Below are 22571 nucleotides of genomic sequence, written 5' to 3'. Positions count from 1 at the left end.
AGTGTGGTCTAAATGGCATTTTCTTCCACACTCCCACTAGTGATTCAACATGTACCATTACCAATCCATGATTACTCTCTCCTTTTGGATTCTGACTATATTCCCTAGACTGGTCTTCATCTCTTTGTGGCCCTGAAGTTCCCTCCAGTGGATACAAAGCTCTTTTACTCTTTTCTAGAGACTTACAAATATGGCCGTCGGTTTTGTTTATCCCCTGCTACTATTAAATGAGGCCTTGTTCATGCATTTTGCAGCTTCCCCTATGCCTAGTGGTAATCTTTTATTATCCACCATTGTAGAGATCCTTGCCTTGTTGCAAAAGGAGATCTCTAATCCTTTGGTAGAGGCAAATAAGGTTATCACTAATTCAAGAGTATCAGTGGCACATATTTCCTCTCCCCCCTTATGGAACAATTATGCTAATTCCTCCAAGACCGCTTTATGTAGGGCAAGTCTACATCAAAGTATTTGTCACGAGAACTCTTCATGGCATCTATCAAGATCCTAAAGGGGGTTAAGCTTAATTGGACAACCTTTTTGTTGGATAAAAAGAATCAACATTTTCAGTGTGTCACAAAAGGTCAACTCAGTACTATTTCCTATGGGTTTTTCTACAGAAGATCATTCAGTTGTTGGCACCTCCTCCAGGTGGCATTCCTATGCCTGATCCTGTTCCACTTTTGTAGTAGTCTCCTCCTCATGTTCCTCCTCCTCCTATGGAAGTCAATTCAGATTTAGCTGATGTACCCCTATCAAAATTATTCGAAAGAAGTGCTGCAAACAAGGTCCTTCTGATCGTCTCCCTGTTCTAACCCTTGTGGTACAGATTCCGATACCTATGGTGTATGGTAGCTCTCTTTCCTCGTTCTTGTCTTGTACCAACCTCTTTATAGTGCAATGGGAAGGACAACTAGATCTGCATATCCCTTCTTCCTTGCAAACAGTAGTTTTTGGATCTATGCTTTCATAGCTAGTTTTTGGAGTTCAATGTGCTTTGGAGACTTCCATGACTTCTTATGTTCAGAGAATCTATACAAGAGTGCATACCTCATTGCAAGACAAGGTGGATTCTTTATCCAGTCAACTTAGCAAGGCTCTGGAGGATTTAGCTTATGAAAAAACTGCTTTGAGTGATATCCATACACAAATGACTACAGCTACAACTTTGATGGATTCACAAAAGGCCATGATTAAGGAGTTAGAAGATAAGGTTGCCACTTTAGAGAAAGAGAATGTGTCCTTAACCAGTATGAAAAATGCCACTCTTTAGGAAATGATAGAATCATCTCGTAAGCTTGTTATATGTGAGGGCCAGTTGCAGCATTCCCAAGAAACTATAGAGTCGCAAAAGAAGTTTATTGAAGAACTTAACCAAAAATTTGCTACTCTTTATGTTTCTCCTTTAACCCTTGTGATTTATTCTCTGTTGTCTTCTAAGGAAGAGCTAGATCATTTTCAATTAAAGGCTGAATTGTGTGATGGGTTTTCTGCCATGTTAGAGCACCTTCAATAGCATATGAATTGTGTTTAGGAACATTTTGTCCACTATGATGAATTGGTGTCACCTCCATCATCCTTCTAGATTCAATATCAAACAAGATTCCTTTATGTTGTACATTTCCTTGAGTAATGTGGACTTAGAACCTCTAGAGGATGGGTGCCAGAACATGTAGCCCATAGATTTAGTCAAAGCAATGTTTGATAGATTTATTGATGAGTTAATCTCTCATTAAGCCCAAATATTATCTTTTATATATCTTCGAGGAGATCTGCACATCCTTGATGAGGAGGACATGAATCTTTATGTAAGAGATGTGATTTTACAGGTAGTTATGTATGTACATTCTACTGAAATGACTTTGATTGATGGCCTAAAGAATTATCATTAGTAGATGTTGTAGTGTAGAGGCTATGTTGGCAGCCTCCTTTGGAGGATGATGTTCTAGATCCTTCTTGTTGACAGAGTTTCTTTCATAAGTCAGATTTTCAGTCATTGAGATCCCAAGTGTTGAACCATATTGCTAACAATCCCTTATTTATCATCACTGAGGATTTCTTTTCAACTTTTGAATTTCGATATCCCATCTATCCATATGATCCTCATGATATCATATCTTATTCCTTAATTTCTTATCGATTACCCTTGTATATTGCCATCCTCACATCTAATCCACATAGTATCCCTCTCTTATCTTTTACCCTTGTAGTTTTTCCTCAAGTTCCAGTTTTTACTACTTGCCTATTTATTGTTGATCATATATCCTCTCCTACTCTTATTGAGCCTACTCTTGTTGTCCCACCTATTCCTTCTGTTTTTCCAACATAATCCCTTCAAAAACATTTACTTTCTTTCTCTTCTTTCCCATTCTCATTATCACTTCAAATATCTTCATTTATGATTTATCTTACCCACCTCTTCACTGCTCCCCTCTTATTTCCTTACTATCTCTATCTCACTATATTAACTTTCCTCCACAATCAGTGATGATGGATACTCCTTGGTATAACACTGATATCCTCCGTCGACGGTAGTGGACATTGAATGATTCTTTGATAGGACCAATGTTTAATTGGTCTATCATTCCTGGTTCCTGGAACACTTCTACACAATGCTCTACTTCTTATCTTCAATTTACTAAGAGCACATGCTCGTTCTAGGATACTTTGGTATGCTTGGCGTCTCATTTTTGTTGATATCTTGTTTTTATGTATCAGCAGTCTCACCTAAATACTCGAAAGATTATTCCAAACTTGATTATTAATCCTAATGAGGATGTGATTGTTGCTCAGGTGAATATCATGTATTATTTTGCACAATCTTTTCCTACGAGGTTTATTATCATATTAGAAAGATGTGCTATTTACAATTTCTCTAGAAATGTACCTCTACATTTTGTGGATAAGAACAAGAGTCTAGAACGTCTCAAAGCTGAGTATGAAGTTCAAGAAAAAATATCTTCATCCTACATAGCATATGGACACTCTCTTGGATGTACCGATCCTTTCAATGAAAATATTTCTATTTTCTCTTTGTTTTTTGGGAGTATGTGCCATTTAGACTACATTGTCTTGTGTCTATGTGAGTTTTGTATATGTTCTATGGTGTATATGTGGTGTTTTATCCTTCTTGCATGGAGTTGAAGATGAAGATAGAGCTGATTAAGAAGTTGACTGATGGTGATTCATGATTTTATTTTATGGATGGATACTTATTGCGGAACAAACCTCTTATATCCTTTAAAAGTTTTTCATGCTTTTTTATTTCAAAGATGTGTTAATAGATAAAAGTGTTTTCCTTTCGTTGCAATTCTTTCTTAGATACTGGTTATTTATGAGTTAGGGTCGTGTTTGGATGGTGTTTCCTGAAGATGCTATGGAAGATCAAGCTAAGCTATTATTTTGAACTTTTATTTTCTTTTTCTAAGGTCGCAAGGATGCTCCCTAATTAAGTGTGGGGATATGTTGAGGGTTGGTATGACTATGTTTTAGGTTGTTTTTTGTTGGGATTTTTGGTGACTGTTGTATTATTTGAATAATGATTGATTGTTTTGGAAGTGTTTGAGAGTATTTTGGATAAGTTTGAATAGGTTTGAGAAGCTCATGATGTTTTTCACTAGAGATACGATGTTTTGTTAACGTTCTGATAGTGTCAGATTGGTTCTATTAAGCTTCGATTTTATTCTATTTTCTTTCTGTATGAGAGGTTGGAATGATGATTAATGGAGTTTGAGAGTGTTTGGAAGCTTATTGAATGATTTTTTATGGCTTTAAATGGTTTAAATTAAGTGAAATGCTTTTTTATGACCTTCTGTATGGTACTATAGACCCTCTGTTGACCTTCTGTAGAGCCAATATTTCTATTTTGTTTATGTTTTGTGTATGCCTCTGTAATAAGTGTTATGCGGGATGAATGTCTAGCTTCGGGAAGTTGTCTAACCTTTGAAAGAGATGAATACAAGTTCAAAATAGCTCACAAAAGTGGAATAAGTAGTTGTTGAAGACTCAAGTAAAGACTGAAGTGACAATGACACTGTTGAGCTACAAAAGGACACTGTAATGGCTCCTCTGGTGCCCTTTCATATTAGACATACCTGTTGGGAGGGGTATCCATGACCAAAGAGGGGTTATGGATGATTATTCTTGATTATTCCAATGTAATATAGAGAGAGAGCATGAGTGAGTGAGAGATAGCCAAATCTATGCAAAACAGTGTATCTTTGAGTGAGAGATTGTGAGAGAGACTATGAAGATTATGAAACTATTGAAGATGAATACTATGTGATGATCTCCATTCAAAGTGGAGCATTTCTTTGTGTTCTCTTGTTCTTTTGATGAATAATATGAAGAATGTGTTGAAGTTCTCTTGTGATAAATTCATGGGAGAATTATTATATGAAGCTACGTGAAGATTTGAGAATATTGGTGTTATTTTTCCTTATTGTGATTGATTAAAACATGAAAAACATGCTTGTTGATGATACAAGATAGGTTTTCTTGCAGTAGATTCCCTGTTTTCTTGGTGTTCCTCTTGGGGCTCCACAAAGAGAGATTCAGGAGTTTGTGGAGCTAAGAAGACTAGCAAACTTGTAAGTTATAGTAGAAGATGCTAGTCTATATGATAAAGTAGAGGATAGATTAGCCATGAATGAAGGAAGTTGAGTCCTACCTCCCTCAATGCTAGGAGTTACCAATTAGCATAGCCTAGTTCTAGGGACTATACCCTATCACTATCAAAACAAGTTCCTAAAGTACCCAAGTATGATGTTCCAATCCAACAATGGCATCAAATAGTGCCTCCAATGATGGCTCAAACATAGTAGCAATGGCCTTCAACAAGTTTCACAACAATCCTACAAACTAGAGTAAGTAGCAATAGTCAATCTAGACAAGAGCTCTAAATCAAAGTTAGCACAATGCACCTTCTACATCAACCTAACCTGTGTATGCGGTGATCATAGAAACATCTCAAAATCCCACTACAACTTCATCAAGAGAAGAGAGTCTAAAAGACTACTTGTCAAATTCAGTCACCAATATCAAAAAAGAGTTGATAGATGTGATAAATTGAATAGCTACAAACCATGAAAGTGAATACTACTGGTGTTTCTAATATCATAGGCTCAACCACAAAGATACCCTTAGATCAAATATATGGTGTGGAAAGTACCATCAAGTGGGACATTTATATAGAGAATGTACCTGCAAACTAACTATTCCAAGTGCCTTTTGTTCCTATTGCTTGAGGAAGAATCATATTGAAGATATTTTCTCTCTCAAGGAGATGGATGATAGAAGAAAAAGAGAAAAAGAAGCAAGATTGAATTTATTGGAGTCTAAAATGATAATCCAGGACATCCGACCTAAACCTAAAGAGTTTGGGTCTAGCTTTGGCCATAGAAGGTTCTTATCCCAATGTTACAGAGGATGACAATCTAGTTGTGGTTGGAGGTCTAAAGTGGAATGCTATAAGTGGGATATAAGTGTGAAGAAAAAGGTAACGTTTTTCCAAATTTCCCTAATTCGAGAATATCAATGGGCTATAAGTCATTATACAATAAATATAAGAAAGAGAGCCATACTGGAAAAGAGAACATTTCTCCAATAAAGATAATAAAATTCAAACTTTCAATAGAGCCATACAATAATATACAACATAGAATAGTGTAATGCAAAGAAATCCAATATATTAGGGCTCCAGAGACAATCCAAGATCATTGCATCAAGAGGTTGAGGAGTCCAAAAAGAAATTGATATACCTCCAACCTTAGGAGAGGTAGAACTACAATCCATTCTTGAAGAGAGAACAAAGATGAAAATTGGAATTTTCCCATTCTTGAGCATTTGGAAAAGCTATTGGAGCCCATAAAGAAGCATGACTTGATGAAGGATCTTTCCACATTCCAATCTAACTTGACATTCCATCAGTTGTTGATACCATCCTCTAAATTCAAGAGCATTTTAACAAGAAGATGTGGATTCAAGATTGCCAATCAGATTATCGTAATTAAACATAACAAAGCTCCATAGCCTATGAAGGAGGTGGATGTGAGCAATACCTTTTTGGATCCTAACACTCCAAAGACTTGCATGTGAATCACATCCAATGGCCATAATTAAACCTAAAAAGCTCTAGAGCCTGTGAAGGAGATAGATGTAGCCAATGCCTTTTTGAATCCTGCCACTCAAAAGACTTGCATATGAATCAAAGGGTATTTTATTGCAGATGCATTGATTGATCGAGGTTCCTCAAAAAACATAATGATAGATGTAATAATGAAGGATTTGGGATTATAAGGAATGCATTCTCCTAAGTGGCTCATCCGACTAGCAAATCAAAGTAGAATAAATCCTCTAGGTATCCTCCCCTATGTCATGACAACCCTAACAGGAAGAGATTACTGGTTGACTTATTTGGCACAGTAAAATTTAACTCATACAAAAGATCTTATCTACCCCTTTTGGGAAGGCTGTGGCTATTTTTTGCAAGGATAAGGATTTATTGGTTCAAAAAACCCTAATCCTTGAGATAGGTGAGTAAATAAAGTAGTCTTGAAGTTGTACGGCTCTCAAAAAGGAAATGGATCTACCTCCCTAGAAGCCTCTTTAGATTCTACCAAAGAAATAGAAGATTGAACCTCTGTAGAAGAAGAGATAGTGAGGCAAATCCTTTCTAAAAGAATAGAGGCATAGACCCTAGCAATGGATATTGTACGCCAAATACCAAAAGAAGTAAAGTCCTTATCAATCAGTGAATACCTCTTGCCTAATCAAGGAGTACCTTTTGAAGTCATTTTTGACATGAAGATTGAAGCATGAATGCATTGTTCTCCTTGTTACATGTCCATTTTGGAGTCAAACATAGAAGAGAAGTTGGATACAAAAAGCTTGTTCTTCTCTTGCAAAGCCTCCCCATAGCAATTAAAATGAAGTCTAAAGAGGATGAGTTTGAAATTGATGAAGAGGAATCCATATAGTCAAAAAATTACAGTGATGGTGAAGAAGTTGCAATGACCTCAATGGTAAAGACCCCATGATGATGGATGGAATGACAATGGTTTCCTTTAGACTAATTAATAGTCCCCATTCTAAAGGATGTACAAGAAGTGAATCAAGAAAACTAAGAATTCCTTTATCATTGGTTCCTACTATCCTAACCACCAACCCTTTGCAAGGAAAGATGATGATGATGCCCCATGATGAACGATAATGGCCCATGCTAATGATCACCAAACCCCCCAAAAGAAAAGAAGCTCAAATGTTCCTTATCATGTGACAATCTACGTACATCATCAAGAGATGAATTATCTAGCCAAGAAGTGGTCCCATTGAAGGTACGATCAAAAATAGCCTTCGTTCCATTTTAGCCCCAAATGGTATCAAAAAAGTTTAAGCCCACTATGACAGAGGCTAATTCCAATGGAGCATCAGAAGAAAAGACAACTCCCTCAACGGAATCTAACTTATATATCCCAAAGTTGTGAAAGGCACATTCATAAGAGAAGTAGAAGGTGAGAAGAAGTTGACATTTATGGATGCAAATGGAACAGAACATCATCTCAAAGTGAGCAATGATCTTCCCAACAAGGAGCTAATGGTCTTACCTAACCTATTGAATGAGAAATTAGATGTGTTTATTAGGTTGTACAGGGATCTAAACGGATAGATCCATTGTATATTAGCATCACATCGACCTTAAGCTTGATGTCAAGCTAGTACAGCAGTGTTAGTATAAAATGAATCCCAATTACTTTGCTCTAGTTAAGACTGAGTTGTTGAAGCTTTTAGAATCATAGTTTATGTATCCAGTTGACAACAGTGAATGGGTTTCACCTATTGTGGTCATGCCTAAGAAGAATGGAAAGCTTCACATCTGTCTAGACATCTAGAATCTTATTCCAAAACAAAGAAGAATCATTAATTGATCCCTTTCATAGATCAATTTTTGGATACAATTGCAAGACATGAGTTGTACTCTCTATTGGATACACTTACTGAATATACTAGGTACACATTGTAAAAGAAGATCAATCTTCACAATAGAATTGGGAACCTATGCCTATAGAGTGATGTCATTTGAGTTGTACAATGCTTCTACCACCTTTCAGTGGTGGTGGGTAACGATAGTGACTTTCCAAAATCATTTTCATGATTCTATTGAAGTTTACCTAGATCATTTCTATGTCTTCAATCTAACACTTGCAACAGTACTTTAATCAATGCTCGGAGAGTGGAATTTTTCTCAATCCGAACAAATGTACTTTTTGAGTTTCTTCAAGAGTTATGATTGGGCCACATCATTTATGCATAGGGGATAGCGATAGATCCAAGGAATAATGAACAAAGCCAATGTGAAAGATTAAATGATGTGGTGATTACTCTTTTTCCAGGAGTTTGATTTTGAAGTAGTAACAAAGCTTGGTCATTCCCATGTATTGGTTGATAATCTCTCATGGATCCCTCAAAGTGAAGAAGAGGAGTAAGATGATCAAGACCTTCCCAATGCATCCCTATTTCTATCAAGATGGTTACCCCATGGTATGCGGACATTGTCAATCTCTTAGCCACTCAACAATACCTTTCTCAACATCCCAATAGAGAAAAGAAGAAGCTCTTATTACAATCAACCCCTTAAATCCTATTAGGTAGCATGTTGTATAAGAAAGGCAAAGATAAAGTACTACATAGATGTATTGTAGGAGGTGAGATTAAGATCATCCTCAAAGCTTGCCATGATGAGCCATGTGGTAGATATTTTGTGGGAGAAGCAATGGCCAAGAAATCTCAGCTCATTACAAGCTATTGGTGGCCTATACTGCATAAAGACACTTATGGTTGTCATAAGCATTGTGATTCCTATCATTGGATGGGGAAGACAACCAAGTCTAGTGTCATGCCACCCATTCTTCCTCTAAAGCCCTCTGAGAAATGGGGCATCAACTTTGTAGGACCATTGACCCTCCAACCAAATGGAAGCCGAACAAATGCATACTAGTATATATGACGAAATAGTATGAAGTCAAAGCTCTCAAGTGAGATGATGGAAATGGTATGGCTCTATTTCTATTACGAGAACATCATCACTCACTTTGGTAGTCCCTTGGAGCTTGTAAGTGATCAAGGTACTCATTTTCTCAACAAGATCATGGAAGAGTTATGATGAGAGATAAAAATATACTAAAAATAGCCAAAAAAAATCTACTTGATATATTATTATCATATTTTTTTATTGATCTTATGCAAATGTGGTTATAGTCATTGATTTCAAAGGAAAAATCTATGTGGTCTAGAAAAAAAGAAAATCATGGTACAAGGCAACTCTCATACGAGAGAAGGTTGGAAATAGTGTAGGATTACAAAAGTTATTGAACATTTATTAGTGCACTTATCTAGTGTGAGTATTCACGCAGCATACAAAGTGTGTCCTACCCTAGTTGGATTAGGAAGTGGTATCTTAGGAATTATTGTTATATTAGAGGTTGGGTAATGACCGTGATAGCTTTCGTGTAAATAAGAGGTTACTAAGTGTTCTACATCTGGTGATACACTATGTCAATAATCTTATCCAGGATCTTTTTGGAAATCAAATAGTTTTAAGATTTTAGCTTGAGGGGAGGTCTAGGCCCAAAAGTTTAAGGTTATGGATATCTTAGTTTTGAAGGAAATGAAGGGGGCAATTCAAATTTCTCAAGATTTATTAAGAAGCCAAGAAATATGAGGAAAAAAACATGAAATTTGGGAGAGGAGGCATGTCGTGAGGAGGGAGAGAGCCAAGAAGGAAATCAAGAGCACCTTATCTTGTCCGAGCAAGGGACAGAACCGAAGCAGCAAATCATCATCATTTCCAATCTCGTTGTCATTGCCATCATGATTTCTGTCATTCTAGCGCAACCATTGCTATTTGAAGCCATTAAAAGGTCATTGCCATCGTGCCAAGAAGAGAGAGCACAATATTAGTGAATTTGGGAATCTCCCAATTCCCATTTTTTGAATACTAAAAAGGTGGCACTTGGATAACATGCCCATAAGTTTCTCAAAACCATATGATGTGACCTATCATTAGAAAGCACTTGAAAAATGGAATCTATTGAGCTATAGAGCGCTCGATTTTTGGAGTTATAATATTCAAGTTATGCCAAATCCAAATATTTGACCACATGTCCCAAACTTATGGGAAATTCCCATATTCCCCAAAATGGTGTTAGAGGGGGCATGATGAAGAGGAGAGGGGGATGTATGTTCAAGGGGGGAGAGCCGAATGACTAACTGATGAAGAGGAAGATCATCATCGGCCATCTCCTTGTTGGCATCTTTGCTATTGTGAATCCACGCAATGTCCATTTTATCTTTCATCAATTTGAACCTTCTCATCCTCCACCAATTCGACGTCACCATAGCAGCTCTCTTTTCCTTATAGATAGCTGGTGCACAGATCAGATGCCGTAAGCGTGCATAGTGAGCGTCGGAAGGTCCCCAAGAAAAAAAGAACTCTATTTTTTGCACAAAACTCAAGGTAGAAAGCATGCACGACATGAACAAGAGACCAATTGGGTGCAATCTCCCCCCATGCCTTGTGTGAGTGATCCACAAAGCATGTATTTTATGTATTAATCATCTTCAAGCCCAAATTACAAAATAGCATGCTTTTTGGCTTTTGAGTTTGCTTTAGTGCCAAATAGATATAAAGCTAATGGGCGAGTGTCCAAGGAGTCAGGCATACCCAATACAATGTCCAAATACAAATATCATAATCGTGCGCCCATGCGCATACAAAAATAATAAATAAATATCCAACGCCTTAATAAATAGCCACGACAAAATATAGGCACCATGCCTAAGGTATGCACTCATCAAAATATAGATGATAACTCGAATACACGCTATCCTCCAATGCTTTCCACCGCCACTGCTGCTATCTCTATACATCAATTGAAGCATTCACAATCATTAGTAAAATAATACAATTAAACCGACAAAAGTGAATACCTAGCAGTCTTTAGCTATATAAATAAATCAATTGGTTAGAAATCAATCCTAACCTGAATTTATCACGAGTGCGCACTCTAAACTCATAAACCTTTATTAATTTAATATGTATTTTGCGGAATCACCCATGTACACACTAAATTAACGAAATGCCCGAAAAGGATAGGCGTCCCCATTGACTTCTCGCACAAAGAATCCACTTTGTGTATGAGCCCGGATAATAAAAGTTTACGGAATCCACCGTAAAACCTCACTGAATCCACCGTGGCACGGAATCCACCGTGAATTATACCTCCTAGCATCAATAGCAAAATAAATAATATAATTAATTCCCCTAATAGACCTTATGGAAAGGGTTTATTTAAAGAAGTGTAAAGTCCTACTTCATAAGTAGCAAGCTTCAAGCCCAATTTAGCTCTGTGTGTGTGTGGGGTGTCAAGAATGGAATAGAGTTTGAAGTGATCGCAATAGAAAGGCTCCTTGGTCGACTTACCTTTGTTGGGCTACTGTAGAGATGCAGACCTTTGAAAACACGACTACGAACACACAAATTCCAAGTAAGTGGAGTACTTATCAATTAATTATGAATATGAAAAGTTTTTAATTATCCATGTTTAATATTTTTTATCCATGCATGGAAACTTAAACTTATAATATCTACATTCCATATGATTTTATGACTTTTTTGAAATTTTTAAGAAAATAAAAAGCAATAAAAATACATCAAAATAGGTTTAAAAAAACCTTTGGAAATATGGAGTAAAATTAAAAATGCATACTAGTTAAAGATTTTTTTTTTAGAAATTATCATCTTGTGAAATATTATTATTGTTATCATTTTAAAAAACTATTTATGATTTTTAAAATCATAAATTAAGTTTTTAAATAAAAATTACACTTTTTATCATATAATATTTGAAAGAAGGATATGAATACGTTCTTAACTATTATTGTGTATTAAAATAATGGAATTTTGGGATTAAAAAGGTCTGAAGTTTATTTTACATTTTATTATGTGATCTTATTGATAATGAAATATTTTAAATGTTAAAGGACTTTCATGTGTTTATTTGAAGCTTATTTGCAAAATAAATAGAGTTATGGCATGAAGGTAAGCCTTAGCACTCATAGTGTAATTCTATAAATTAATCAATTTATTTGATAATCATTTTGTTGTTTAGGTAAGATGAGAAAGAGAGGAGGGTCGATAGACACAATTATTAATTTAGGGAAGAAATCCAGGTTTTAAAAATGAACATTGTGTATACATGTGCAAGGGTTGGAAAGAAAATTGTTTTACTTTGCTCTCCATTTAGTTGAATGAAATAAGTGAAGGATGTCATTATCAAGATTCAAAATAAATTAATTTTGTAAACACTTTATGCACAATTATGAGTTACCTTTTACAAAGAGGGGTTACGTTTCTTTTGAATGCTTTACTTTCAATTGTGTGAAAGGAATTAATCTATAAAAGGTAGAGATACTAACATTAAAAAAGAAATTTAAACTAGTAAAATTGTAGATCAAGTAGATTTACACCTTGAAACAACTCCTCAAAAGCTCAACAAAACAAACTCCTGGATACCGCTGAAGTAGTAAGGAGAAAACTTATAAGGAGTTGCCCTTGCAGGATGAGGGGAAGTCATAGTCACCTTAGGATTAAAGTTCTAATGCCTCTCTATTGACCTAGCTATGTATTACTATCAAAGTAGAATGCTGATGCATAAATGTAAATTGAACTAAGTAGATTTACTTAGTGTATAGAAATTGTGTATTGTCCTTTGGACTACTGTGAAAGAGTACAATAAATGCTTGGAAGGTTAGTCAAAGTGGGCAGTATTAATATTGAATTCCACATATCTGATGTAACAACTCATAGGAGTTGGCTTGAAAACACTGTCAAAAGTAGCTTAGCCTTTGACGAGCCATTTTTTGGTACATTTGTTGGGAGCCAAGTACACTTGTTAAGTGGTCAAGATCTTTAGGTTAAACCAATCTTAATTACGTGCTATGAAGTCTCTTTTCAAAGAGACTACTTGCCTAATTTGTCCCAAGATTGTCAATGACAAATATTAAATTGAGCAAGGGATATGAAACTAATTGATGGTGATAAATACTTAGAGCCATAATTATCTATGGACATCAAATAATTGTTATATCTGGTGCTAGGTAATAGTATGTGTATCAACTTTGCCTAAATCCTCACAGAAAAGCATGGTTTGGGATGTCCCCTATGCTCACAACATCATTACTGAACACCCTCTATTCATTCATGTCTAATCTTGTATATATATTCGTCTTGCTTCTCATTATCTTTTCTTCTTTCTCTAGCGAGTTCAAGGTCCTATGTACCACATTTGGTCATAGTTGTATTTTAACCGCTTATTAGCCATTCTCTACTCCACCATGATCACGTTGTTGTGCTTGTCAAGGTTATAGGTTATGAGAAACTCTATACACTTATCATAGTTTACTTCCCTCCAAAATTTTCCATATATTTCTTCAATCTACATCTATCTACTAACTTCATTGCTTCTCGATCTTTGGTTATCACTTCAGCAAGATTGTGAATCTGATAGTATCACAAGTGGCAATATTACTCGCTTTCCATCTTCAAGTTGTATTTGGGTTGGTCTTCTTCTATGAATGGCTACTAGGACTTGCTAATTCTCTCTTGCATGACTTTCTCTCCTTATTTTACCATTCTAAAGAACTTAATATAACACATGATGGTGAGATATCAAGGAAAATAGACTTTTTTATTAATACAACAATTTTAGCTTATGTATAAAAAATTAGCTTTTGATTTCTATTGAATGCTAATTTTCTTATTTGATGAATCAGTCAATTTTTGGCTTTTGTCTCGAATTCATTTTGAGTTTGAAGAGTAGTCTGAAGAGTCACTCCCCCTGCCTAATTGAATGCAATACTTCTTTCCCAGGATTGCAAAGGGTGATTTATGGATAGGTTAATTCTCACACATGTGCATGGTGATATGATACACAACTACTTCGATAACAACCAATCGTAATAGTGAGCATCATATTCAAATGCCACATAATGATCTATATCATATAGGCTTATGCCAACATACATTATGTAGATCATGATATTAGTTAGGAAATCACCTAAACTATGGGTTGAGCATAATGTTCTTATCTAATGGTCGATTTCGAATCAAGATAAGTACATGAAGCTAGCATGACACTATTCAACATTGTTCATAATTTGACAACCAACTCTTTCCCACTAAGCCCTTAAGGTAAACCATTTTTGCAAGAAAGTGGACTTGGGTTATGTGAGATGATCTAGATCCGCAAGATTTTCCTAAATCTTTTTCTATGCAATTCCGTTTGAACGAGATTATGAGGCGTCCAGCAATAGCTTTTGCCCACACTATCTGAGTAGCAATTAGCTATTTGGCAATCAAGGGGTGTTTGATAAAGAAATCAAATCCCCCCCACAAGTACAGTAGAGACCTCATAGACTTGGCTATATTTTCACCTAAGAGGTCTAGACCTAGCCTATCATAGATGCGAGCAAATTAGGTGAAGTCATTTTCAAGGCATCTAATACATGTGATGACATCCTCACTCATATTGGCATCCATATTGGTAGCTAGTTCCAAAACAATTTGCCTCTTGTAGGAGGGTGATCACAAACATGTGAAGCAAGCAAGGCATAGCCTCATGATCTTTTCAATCCCACAAACTATGCAAAGTGCAGTAGTTGGAGTTGGTCGACAATGGTAGGCAAGCTTGTCTGCATCAATAAACAAGACAAATAGTATTGGTTTGTATAAGAATATTCAAAACTATGCAAAGTGTGGTAGGTGATCTTGGCCAACAATAGTAGCCAAGCCAAATAGTATTGGTTTAAATGAGAATATTCAAAATTCCATGCAATTCTTTTGTGGGTTCTATAGCTTAAATAACGTTAGTGCTAGAACTAGGAAAAGGTAACAACTTAAAGAAGAAAGATGTTTCTTTTCCTTGCCCAAACTATGACAATAGGTGATAGTTATCACAAAGGATTGAAATAATTAAAATATAATAAATTCTCAAAGTAATAAACTTATTTAGTTAAAAGAATTGATTTGAATTTCTAGGAAACTTTTGACTTTATTGTGGTTTATGTATTAGATGCCAGGAATAGATATCATAGAGAAATATATTGATTTTCAAAGCTAAAGTTACTTAAATTCTATTGAATTTCTTTGATATCATTTAGCTATATGCTTTACACTTTATAGGCCATGAAATCATAATGGTTTAATATAATATTCTCCCATATACTTAAACATTAAAAATTTCCACATGAATGCTTAAGTATGAAGTAGAAGCATGCTTATGGGCAACTAGGAGAAACATTTGATTTGTATGTGTGACCTCATATTTTGTTGTTACTTGGATAAGTTGTGCCTCATCAATAATCTACTAATTTGACTTGGTATTATTCTTGCATTTCCCACAAACATTTTTCCTATGTTCCTCAACAAAAGTCAACCTTTCCATTGTTTGAAAAAAGGTTGATATTTTCAATTTTGAAATTGAAGCCCTTCTTGACTAATTCTACAAGATATTATTTCATACAAACAACACTTCATAATATCAACCTCTTTATCATATTATGATATTTATTTCCCTAAATAACATTTTTGTTAAGACAACAAGTGAGAAAAGAGCATTGTCCTCTCTTTTAGTGGACCATGCAAAGATTCCATAACATATTCAACATCACATTTTTCACACATGTAAGTTAAAGTCCTTTGGAAATAAGGAACATCAACTTTTTCATCTATAGGCCATGTAGAACAAAACATGATAACAACATTTTAAAGTGTGCCATAGTAAATCTCTTTGTTAGAAGAGACAATTAATTATGTTATGCTTGAAGCTTCTTATTTTGACATACATAGAAGAAGAGTGTCAATGATGTAACATTTCTAGCTCTAGATCATGTACACAAGTGCATGATTACATGTGAGAAAGAGTTAGAATGCACACCAACATTGAAAGTGTAAAAGGGACCAAATGAATCTAGTATATACTTATTTGGTTCTATCATAATTCATGATTCTTTTCGTGTGAAAGGACATAATTGATAGACTTTTTCCATATGTCATGGTCCATCCACAAACAAATTTTTTCCATATATAGTGTTTTGAATTTATTTGTATTTTTATTGTGCCTAAATATAATAATGTTGGCATTACACATGTAGTTAACTTCTTCACATGAGATAGCCATACACATGCATACAACCAACTTGTAATGAGGAAACTTATTATATATAACGAGAGAATGATCAAAGTGCTAGGAGAACAATGAAGACGTTGAGAGGATGGCTAGATTATGGATAAGGATGCAAGGATCCCAAGTGGATAGATTGGATGGATGAATGGATGGAGAGAGAGAGAGACAGAGACAGAGAGATAGAGAGAGAGAGAGATGGTTAAAAGATTTACAACATTAGATCAAGTGTTTAAAACAATGAGAAAATGGGCAAGAGATCCAATATCAAGGAAATATAGGTCAAAAGAAACATCATTACTTCTTTGGAAAGGTGTGGCCTTTTGACAATGATAGTTACACCTTTATAAAACACAATTAGCCTTGCTACAAGCATAAAATCTTGCCTCTTTGAGACTAGTGGGCATTTCCATACCATTGTGTGAAGCAAGCCCCCATCATTTTTTATGAGCAAAGTAAAGTGGTCATGGTAGTGTAGCTACTTACCTTTGCACACAAAAGAACTATGAAGCAAGTGAGGTGTAGCCTTGCAAGTTGCACAATGGTGCAATGTTGTGCAAAGCACAATTAGTGGGCCTAGTGGGTGTTAGCCTACGAAGCTAGCTAGCACATTTTGGAGAGACTTAATTAGTAATAAATAAAAATAGAAACATGACAGCAATAATAACCCTCTAAAAACAAAAACATAGATACAAACACACATGTGTGCATGCAAGCAAGCAAGCACGCACGCACGCGCACGCGCACACACACACACAACATTTTGATATGTTGATTCCACTTGGAGTTTACTTTTTAGATTAATTGCCAATATGGACTTTAGTGATTGAACTCAAGAAGTTAGATGTTATTCCTAAGTGCATGGGTTGCAATCTTCTTTATACAATGTGGCTTCATTAACTACTTAGTGTCAGTTATATCTTACTTATCTATTTCCTTTTTTATTTTGATTTCCTTCTATAGCTCCTCTTACACAATGGTTTCCATTTCCTTGACTTCATCTTCAATCTTCTCATACGTAGTTGTTATGATAATCGCAAAAGTTAAGAAACACAAATTCATAAATATAATCTTGTACACTCTTATCTTTGTTTCTCTTACTCAATTTGTGTTCTATCAATTTTTGGTTGATAATTGGTTATTATATGGTGAAGAAACCAATAATGGCCACCTCCATTGTCAACTTTTTCTCTAATCTTTCCAATTGCATAAGCACTTTGGCAAGTGAGTCCTTCAAAACCACATTCTTTGATTCCAAGTTGCAAATCCAATATTGTAGGTATTTCTCCTATTGGCTCAACTCTCGACTTACCTTTGATGGTATTGCCAATACCATTGAGGAATATTTTGGGTAAATTTGACTATTATGAAAAGAGCTAAAGTCTAACCCTCACCCCTAGGTGTTGCCCTTGTATCACAAGGGGAGATGATGAGAAAGATCAGAAAGAAGTCTTGCAGTGAACAAACCCTTATGTAAGGGAGGGGAAGGGGGATAGTATGTTTGAAATGCTTCATATATATACATATATACATATGTATATATATACATATACATATATACATATATACATATATGTATAATATATACATATATGTATATATGTATGTGTGTGTGTGTGTGTGTGTGTGTGTGTGTGTGTGTGTGTGTAGAGGAATATAAAGCAACTATAAAGCATTACACTTGACTACCACTTTTTGATATATGATTAATACAATATAATGATGCTTTTCCATCTCAATTAGTGTCTTGGTCATTGCCAGTCTCATACTCAAGATTGTGTTTATGAGTTCAAGCTTTCATCTTGGAACCTAATTCACTTTAGTAACAGTTAGTCAAGGCTTCAGTTTAAGTCATCATGAACTTAATATTCATCTTCTATCTGCCATAGCCATGCTCTAGATCCAACTTTTTAACATAATATCAGAGCTCAGTTGAGCATGGCTTGTCTCAGGTCTCCTCTCTACTCTTTCAGCTCCTCTTCATCTCTGGACAGCTCGGGATCAATGTATGACTCCATTTCCAACTTCATCCTCACTTGACCTTGAGGCTGCCATAGCCACACAGCACCTACCCTACTTTGAGCCCCTAGATCTCATCAACTAGGCTAGATCTTGACTAGCTTTCTTCTAAGTCTTAGTCCCTCTGCTCCAGGCATAGCTCCCTATTAGCTCAATCACTGACATTGGCCCTTCTATCGACATTGTCAAAATTTGCGGTCGCTAACTGTTTGCAACCTGTCATCTGGTTGTACGACTATTCTCCTTGTCCACAACGTGATGTTCATCCTAACGATAGGGCTTTGAAAGCCCACTACCCAAGCTATCTTCTCACCAAGAATCTCAGCAAATGATCATCTTTACGATCTGCTAGAAGCAAAAAAACCAATTGTCTCCTTGCAAACCCTAAAGAGCAGCCATAGCCCTTGAGCTCAAAGCTCATAAGCCTTTTCAATTTCTCATTTCTTTGGGCTCAACCAACAATTTGCAACTCTGATCTACTCAGTGTCTCATTCAAATCAACAAGGGAAGTGAGAAATCAAAGCTCAAGAATCAACATTAAGTGCTTGAATCACATAGTATCTCTTGATACTAGTCTAGTGCTTCTTGGCACTTGTGTTTTTTTAATACATTCAAGATCATCTGGATTGCTAGTTATTCTCAGAAGCTAATTCTTGGTCATACTAATGCCAAACATGAAGGTCTTTAAGTGGATGCTTCTCATGAAGAGTAGCATTACTCTTGCTACTCATTTCAACTACATAGAAGACTTGTTTATTCCACTTGTAGGGATGAATAGACGACCTTGTTCTAAAGCGCAATCAATGATCTCATTTGAAGCATTTAAAGACATTCAAGCTACCTCGATAATCATGCAAATCTCAAAGATGATACATTTGCTTGAGGGGGACATGGACATAAAGACTAATGCAACTAATGCAAGCAAAGTCAATAAAGAAGAAGACTAGGAGAACCTAGAAGAAGAGGACCAAAAGATCAAAGCGATGGACACTGAAGCTGCAAGCAAAGTCAAGAACAAGTACAAGATTAAAAAGAGCAAGCTAGACTACACTGACAAGAAGACCTACAATGAATTGAACATCTATGTCAACAGAAATGATGAAAACTGCAAGGGCTTGCTGATCCTTGACCCAATTTTTTACTAGACTTTTTTGGCCTTGTAATACCTAGCCCGAATGCTTTTGACATAAGCTTGTAAACTCCTCATGTAGCCTTGTATTACAACCTCTGTATACTTTGTGAGGCCCTTGTTACAACCTCTGGATATTCATCATGTTTGTGGTACCCACACTTAGCCTTTTCTGCGATAGCCTCTGGTATTTTGCCATGTTTATGGTGTGCCTACACTTTGCAGTTGTTGCTCTCACTAAAGCCTCTACACACTTTATACTTTTTGGTTGTGATTGAGGAGGGGTGTTGAGATATTTGCAATCACACATATTGTAGCCTCTTTGTATAAGGCAGTTCTAGGCTTAGGACACGCAGGCAAACTAAATCCCATATGCACAAAGAGGGAAAGCTGCTACCCATCTAGCAACTATAAAGCATTGTACTTGACTACCACTTTTTCATATATGATGAATACAATATCATGATGCTTTTCCATCTCAATTAGTGTCTTGGTCATTGTCAGTCTCATACTCAAGATTGTGTTTATGAGTCCAAGCTTTTATCTTGGAACCTAATTCACTTGAGTAACAGTTAGTCAAGGCTTCAGTCTAAGTTATCATGAACTTAATCTTCATCTTCCATCCGCCATAGCCATGCTCTAGGTCTGACTTTTTAACAGTGGCCAGCCTCACTCTTGTGTGTACCTCACTCATCTCTTTATAACTAATGTGTTCTTTTTCTTGCTAGTCTCACTCTTGTATGCCTCACTCATCTTTGTATAGCTAATGTGCTATGGCAAATCATGTTCTAATATTCAACGAAGCAATGGATCCATGTTTGTAGAGACCACAATTATGTTGCCTTGGAGACAAAGGATAACCAATTCCTAAGATGTGTAAATATGCAAGCTTATTATCAAATGTACCTGTCTTGAATATTGTGGCCATATGTCTCGTACAATGTAGAGAGCACACATGACCAAGAAGTCCAAATCACTAATTGAATTGCTTGTTTCAACCAATATTGCTAATATGTGTTGGCATATAAGGTCCATTATATATCACTTCTACATTGTTTCGATAGAGAAGTTCTATTTTAAGCACTACAAAATTGGTGTCTTGAATATGCTTTCAAATTTTGTCAAAGAAAACCATGTCTCATAATATGGTTCCAAGTGTTCATAGAATGCACATAGTTCCTTCTGGAAACTATCTTTACAAATTTCACCAATCATTGATAGCCGACAAGAGGGTAGATGTCAACATCTCATTTCATTAATATATTTCACATTTTTTTAAAAAAAAATTCACCAATTGTGTACAAGCTAACCAAGCATGTTAAAGAGACCCAAAAGAGTACACAACCGAGTGGGTAGGCGGTTGATTAGTAGAAAAAATAAACGAAAGATTTTGAATGTGTTAATACATGGGAAATTATGACAAAGGATAGCGTTTGTTTTGGTTTTTTGGGGGTGGGGGGGGGTACAAAGCCACGTGGCGGAGGGGGATTGGAAGGGACGGCTATGAGTGGATGTTGGTGACGGGGGTGGTGGAGGAGGGAGAGGAGAGCTTACCGACGGGGAGGGCGAGGAAGTGGCGATCGACGCTGGCTAGGAGGCCGGCGAGGGCGTTGTACCAGGCAATGACGGCGGTGGCGATGCCGAAGAAGCCGCCGGCGCGCTTCACCTTCACATTCTGCCGGAACTCGGCCACGGTTAGCAGCATGAAGGTCAGGGACAGGAAGAAGAAGAGGGCCACGAGGCCGCCGGTGGTCCGCAGGCTCACCACCAGCAGGATGATGGTGAAGATGGTCCAGCCCAGCAGGTAGATGGCCACGGCGGACGACTCGGAGCCCGGGTCGGGGGAGGACGCGAAGGCGTCCGCGACGCCGAACCAGGGGATGAGGATGGCGGCGTAGGAGAGCCAGAATCCGCCGTAGGAGGCGAAGGCGGTGGCGCCGAAGGTATTGCCGCAGGCGAACTCCCACATGCCCGCCAGGCCCTGCGCAAGCCCGCCGTAGAACACCGCCAGCCCCACCACCACGTTGGCCGGGCTTCGCCCCGCGTTCATCCCGAAGATGCCCGCGTTGTAGCACGACAGCACGAACGTCGTCAGCGCGAAGCCGCACAGCCCCAGGGGCCCCGGGTTGCCCAGCGGCATCTCTCTCTCTCTCTCTCTGTCTTGTGCTTTGTCACTATCTTGGAAACACTATCGAGACGGAGAGAGAGAGAGAGAGAGAGAGAGAGAGGGAGGAGATCGCCTGTCGGGCTTTCTTGGCAATTGATCTCACCTTACCCCTTAGTATAATTGACCTCACCTTACACCTTAGTATTCCTTTCTTTGCTTCTCTTCTTCTTCTTCTCCACAGCTCATACACCCACCTACTAACGGTTCCTGCCTTAAATCGTCAGCGAGGCCTCCTCTCCTCTCTCTCTCTCTCTCTCTCTCTCTCTGTCTTTCGTCTCGTGTTGCACGCTACCTTATTAAAACCCTCCCACTTTACCTCACGAAGACCACGTCCACGCCCTCTCTCCCTCTCTCTCGCGTAAAGTCCACCCTCCAACTGTGTCTCGCATCTAGAAAGAGGATACAGGCTAACATACAGCATGTGCTAGCCTCTTCCGCAATCGTCAATAAATCTGCACAGTTCAAAAAATATATGTATATTTCTTTTCTTCCCATCCATTCCATGCCTTTCGATACTGACGTTCAAACTCATCCGCTTTTTCCACCCTCCTGAGGGAGCCGATCCCTCCCTCCTCCTTTGACCTAGCCTTTTGAGGCATGTAGGCTGCTACCACGTGCCCAACTCTCTTTTTATTGCCCCCCAGGGCCCCCCCCCCGCCCAGCTCATAAAGCATAGGCAAGCGTGATTAAAGGTTACACAATCCACTTCATCTTGTACAGTGAGCGGGGTCATGGGTGTAGAATAGCACCTTCATAAAAATCTCACTATGTACCTCACACGTAGCACTTGGCACATCCTCGATAGATTGAGATGAAGCAAGTATTGAGTTTGCACAAGTTCAAGTGTTCACTACATGTAAACCTTCTATATTACATGTGTTTAAGATTTATTTAAAAATACTTCTATTTGTGATAAAATACACATTTTTTATTCAATTTTTAAATGATTTTCATACAACACTTTATATACATAAAAATATATAATAATAATATTGTTAAAACTCCTTATTTTAAATCCACG

General features: G+C 37.1%; 1 protein-coding gene across 1 annotated transcript; it reads right to left on the bottom strand.

Annotated features, from left to right (window-relative positions):
• Positions 1-20665: 20665 nt before the first annotated feature.
• Positions 20666-21883, bottom strand: LOC148029748 (accumulation of dyads protein 2-like). Its single transcript, XM_087686060.1, has one exon. It carries the CDS (start codon positions 21521-21523, stop codon positions 20885-20887), a length of 639 nt encoding a protein of 212 aa, XP_087542186.1. The 5' UTR covers positions 21524-21883; the 3' UTR covers positions 20666-20884.
• Positions 21884-22571: the final 688 nt, after the last annotated feature.

The sequence above is a fragment of the Lygodium microphyllum genome, chromosome 10 (genome assembly GCF_053477565.2).
Source record: "Lygodium microphyllum isolate KBCC chromosome 10, Lygodium_microphyllum_v1.1.10, whole genome shotgun sequence".
NCBI lineage: Eukaryota > Viridiplantae > Streptophyta > Polypodiopsida > Schizaeales > Lygodiaceae > Lygodium > Lygodium microphyllum.
This window is presented reverse-complemented; position numbering and strand designations above follow the sequence as displayed.

Bases quoted from the DNA above. Each gene is read 5' to 3' on its own strand.
- LOC148029748 (XM_087686060.1), bottom strand. From the start codon at position 21,523: ATGCCGCTGGGCAACCCGGGGCCCCTGGGGCTGTGCGGCTTCGCGCTG.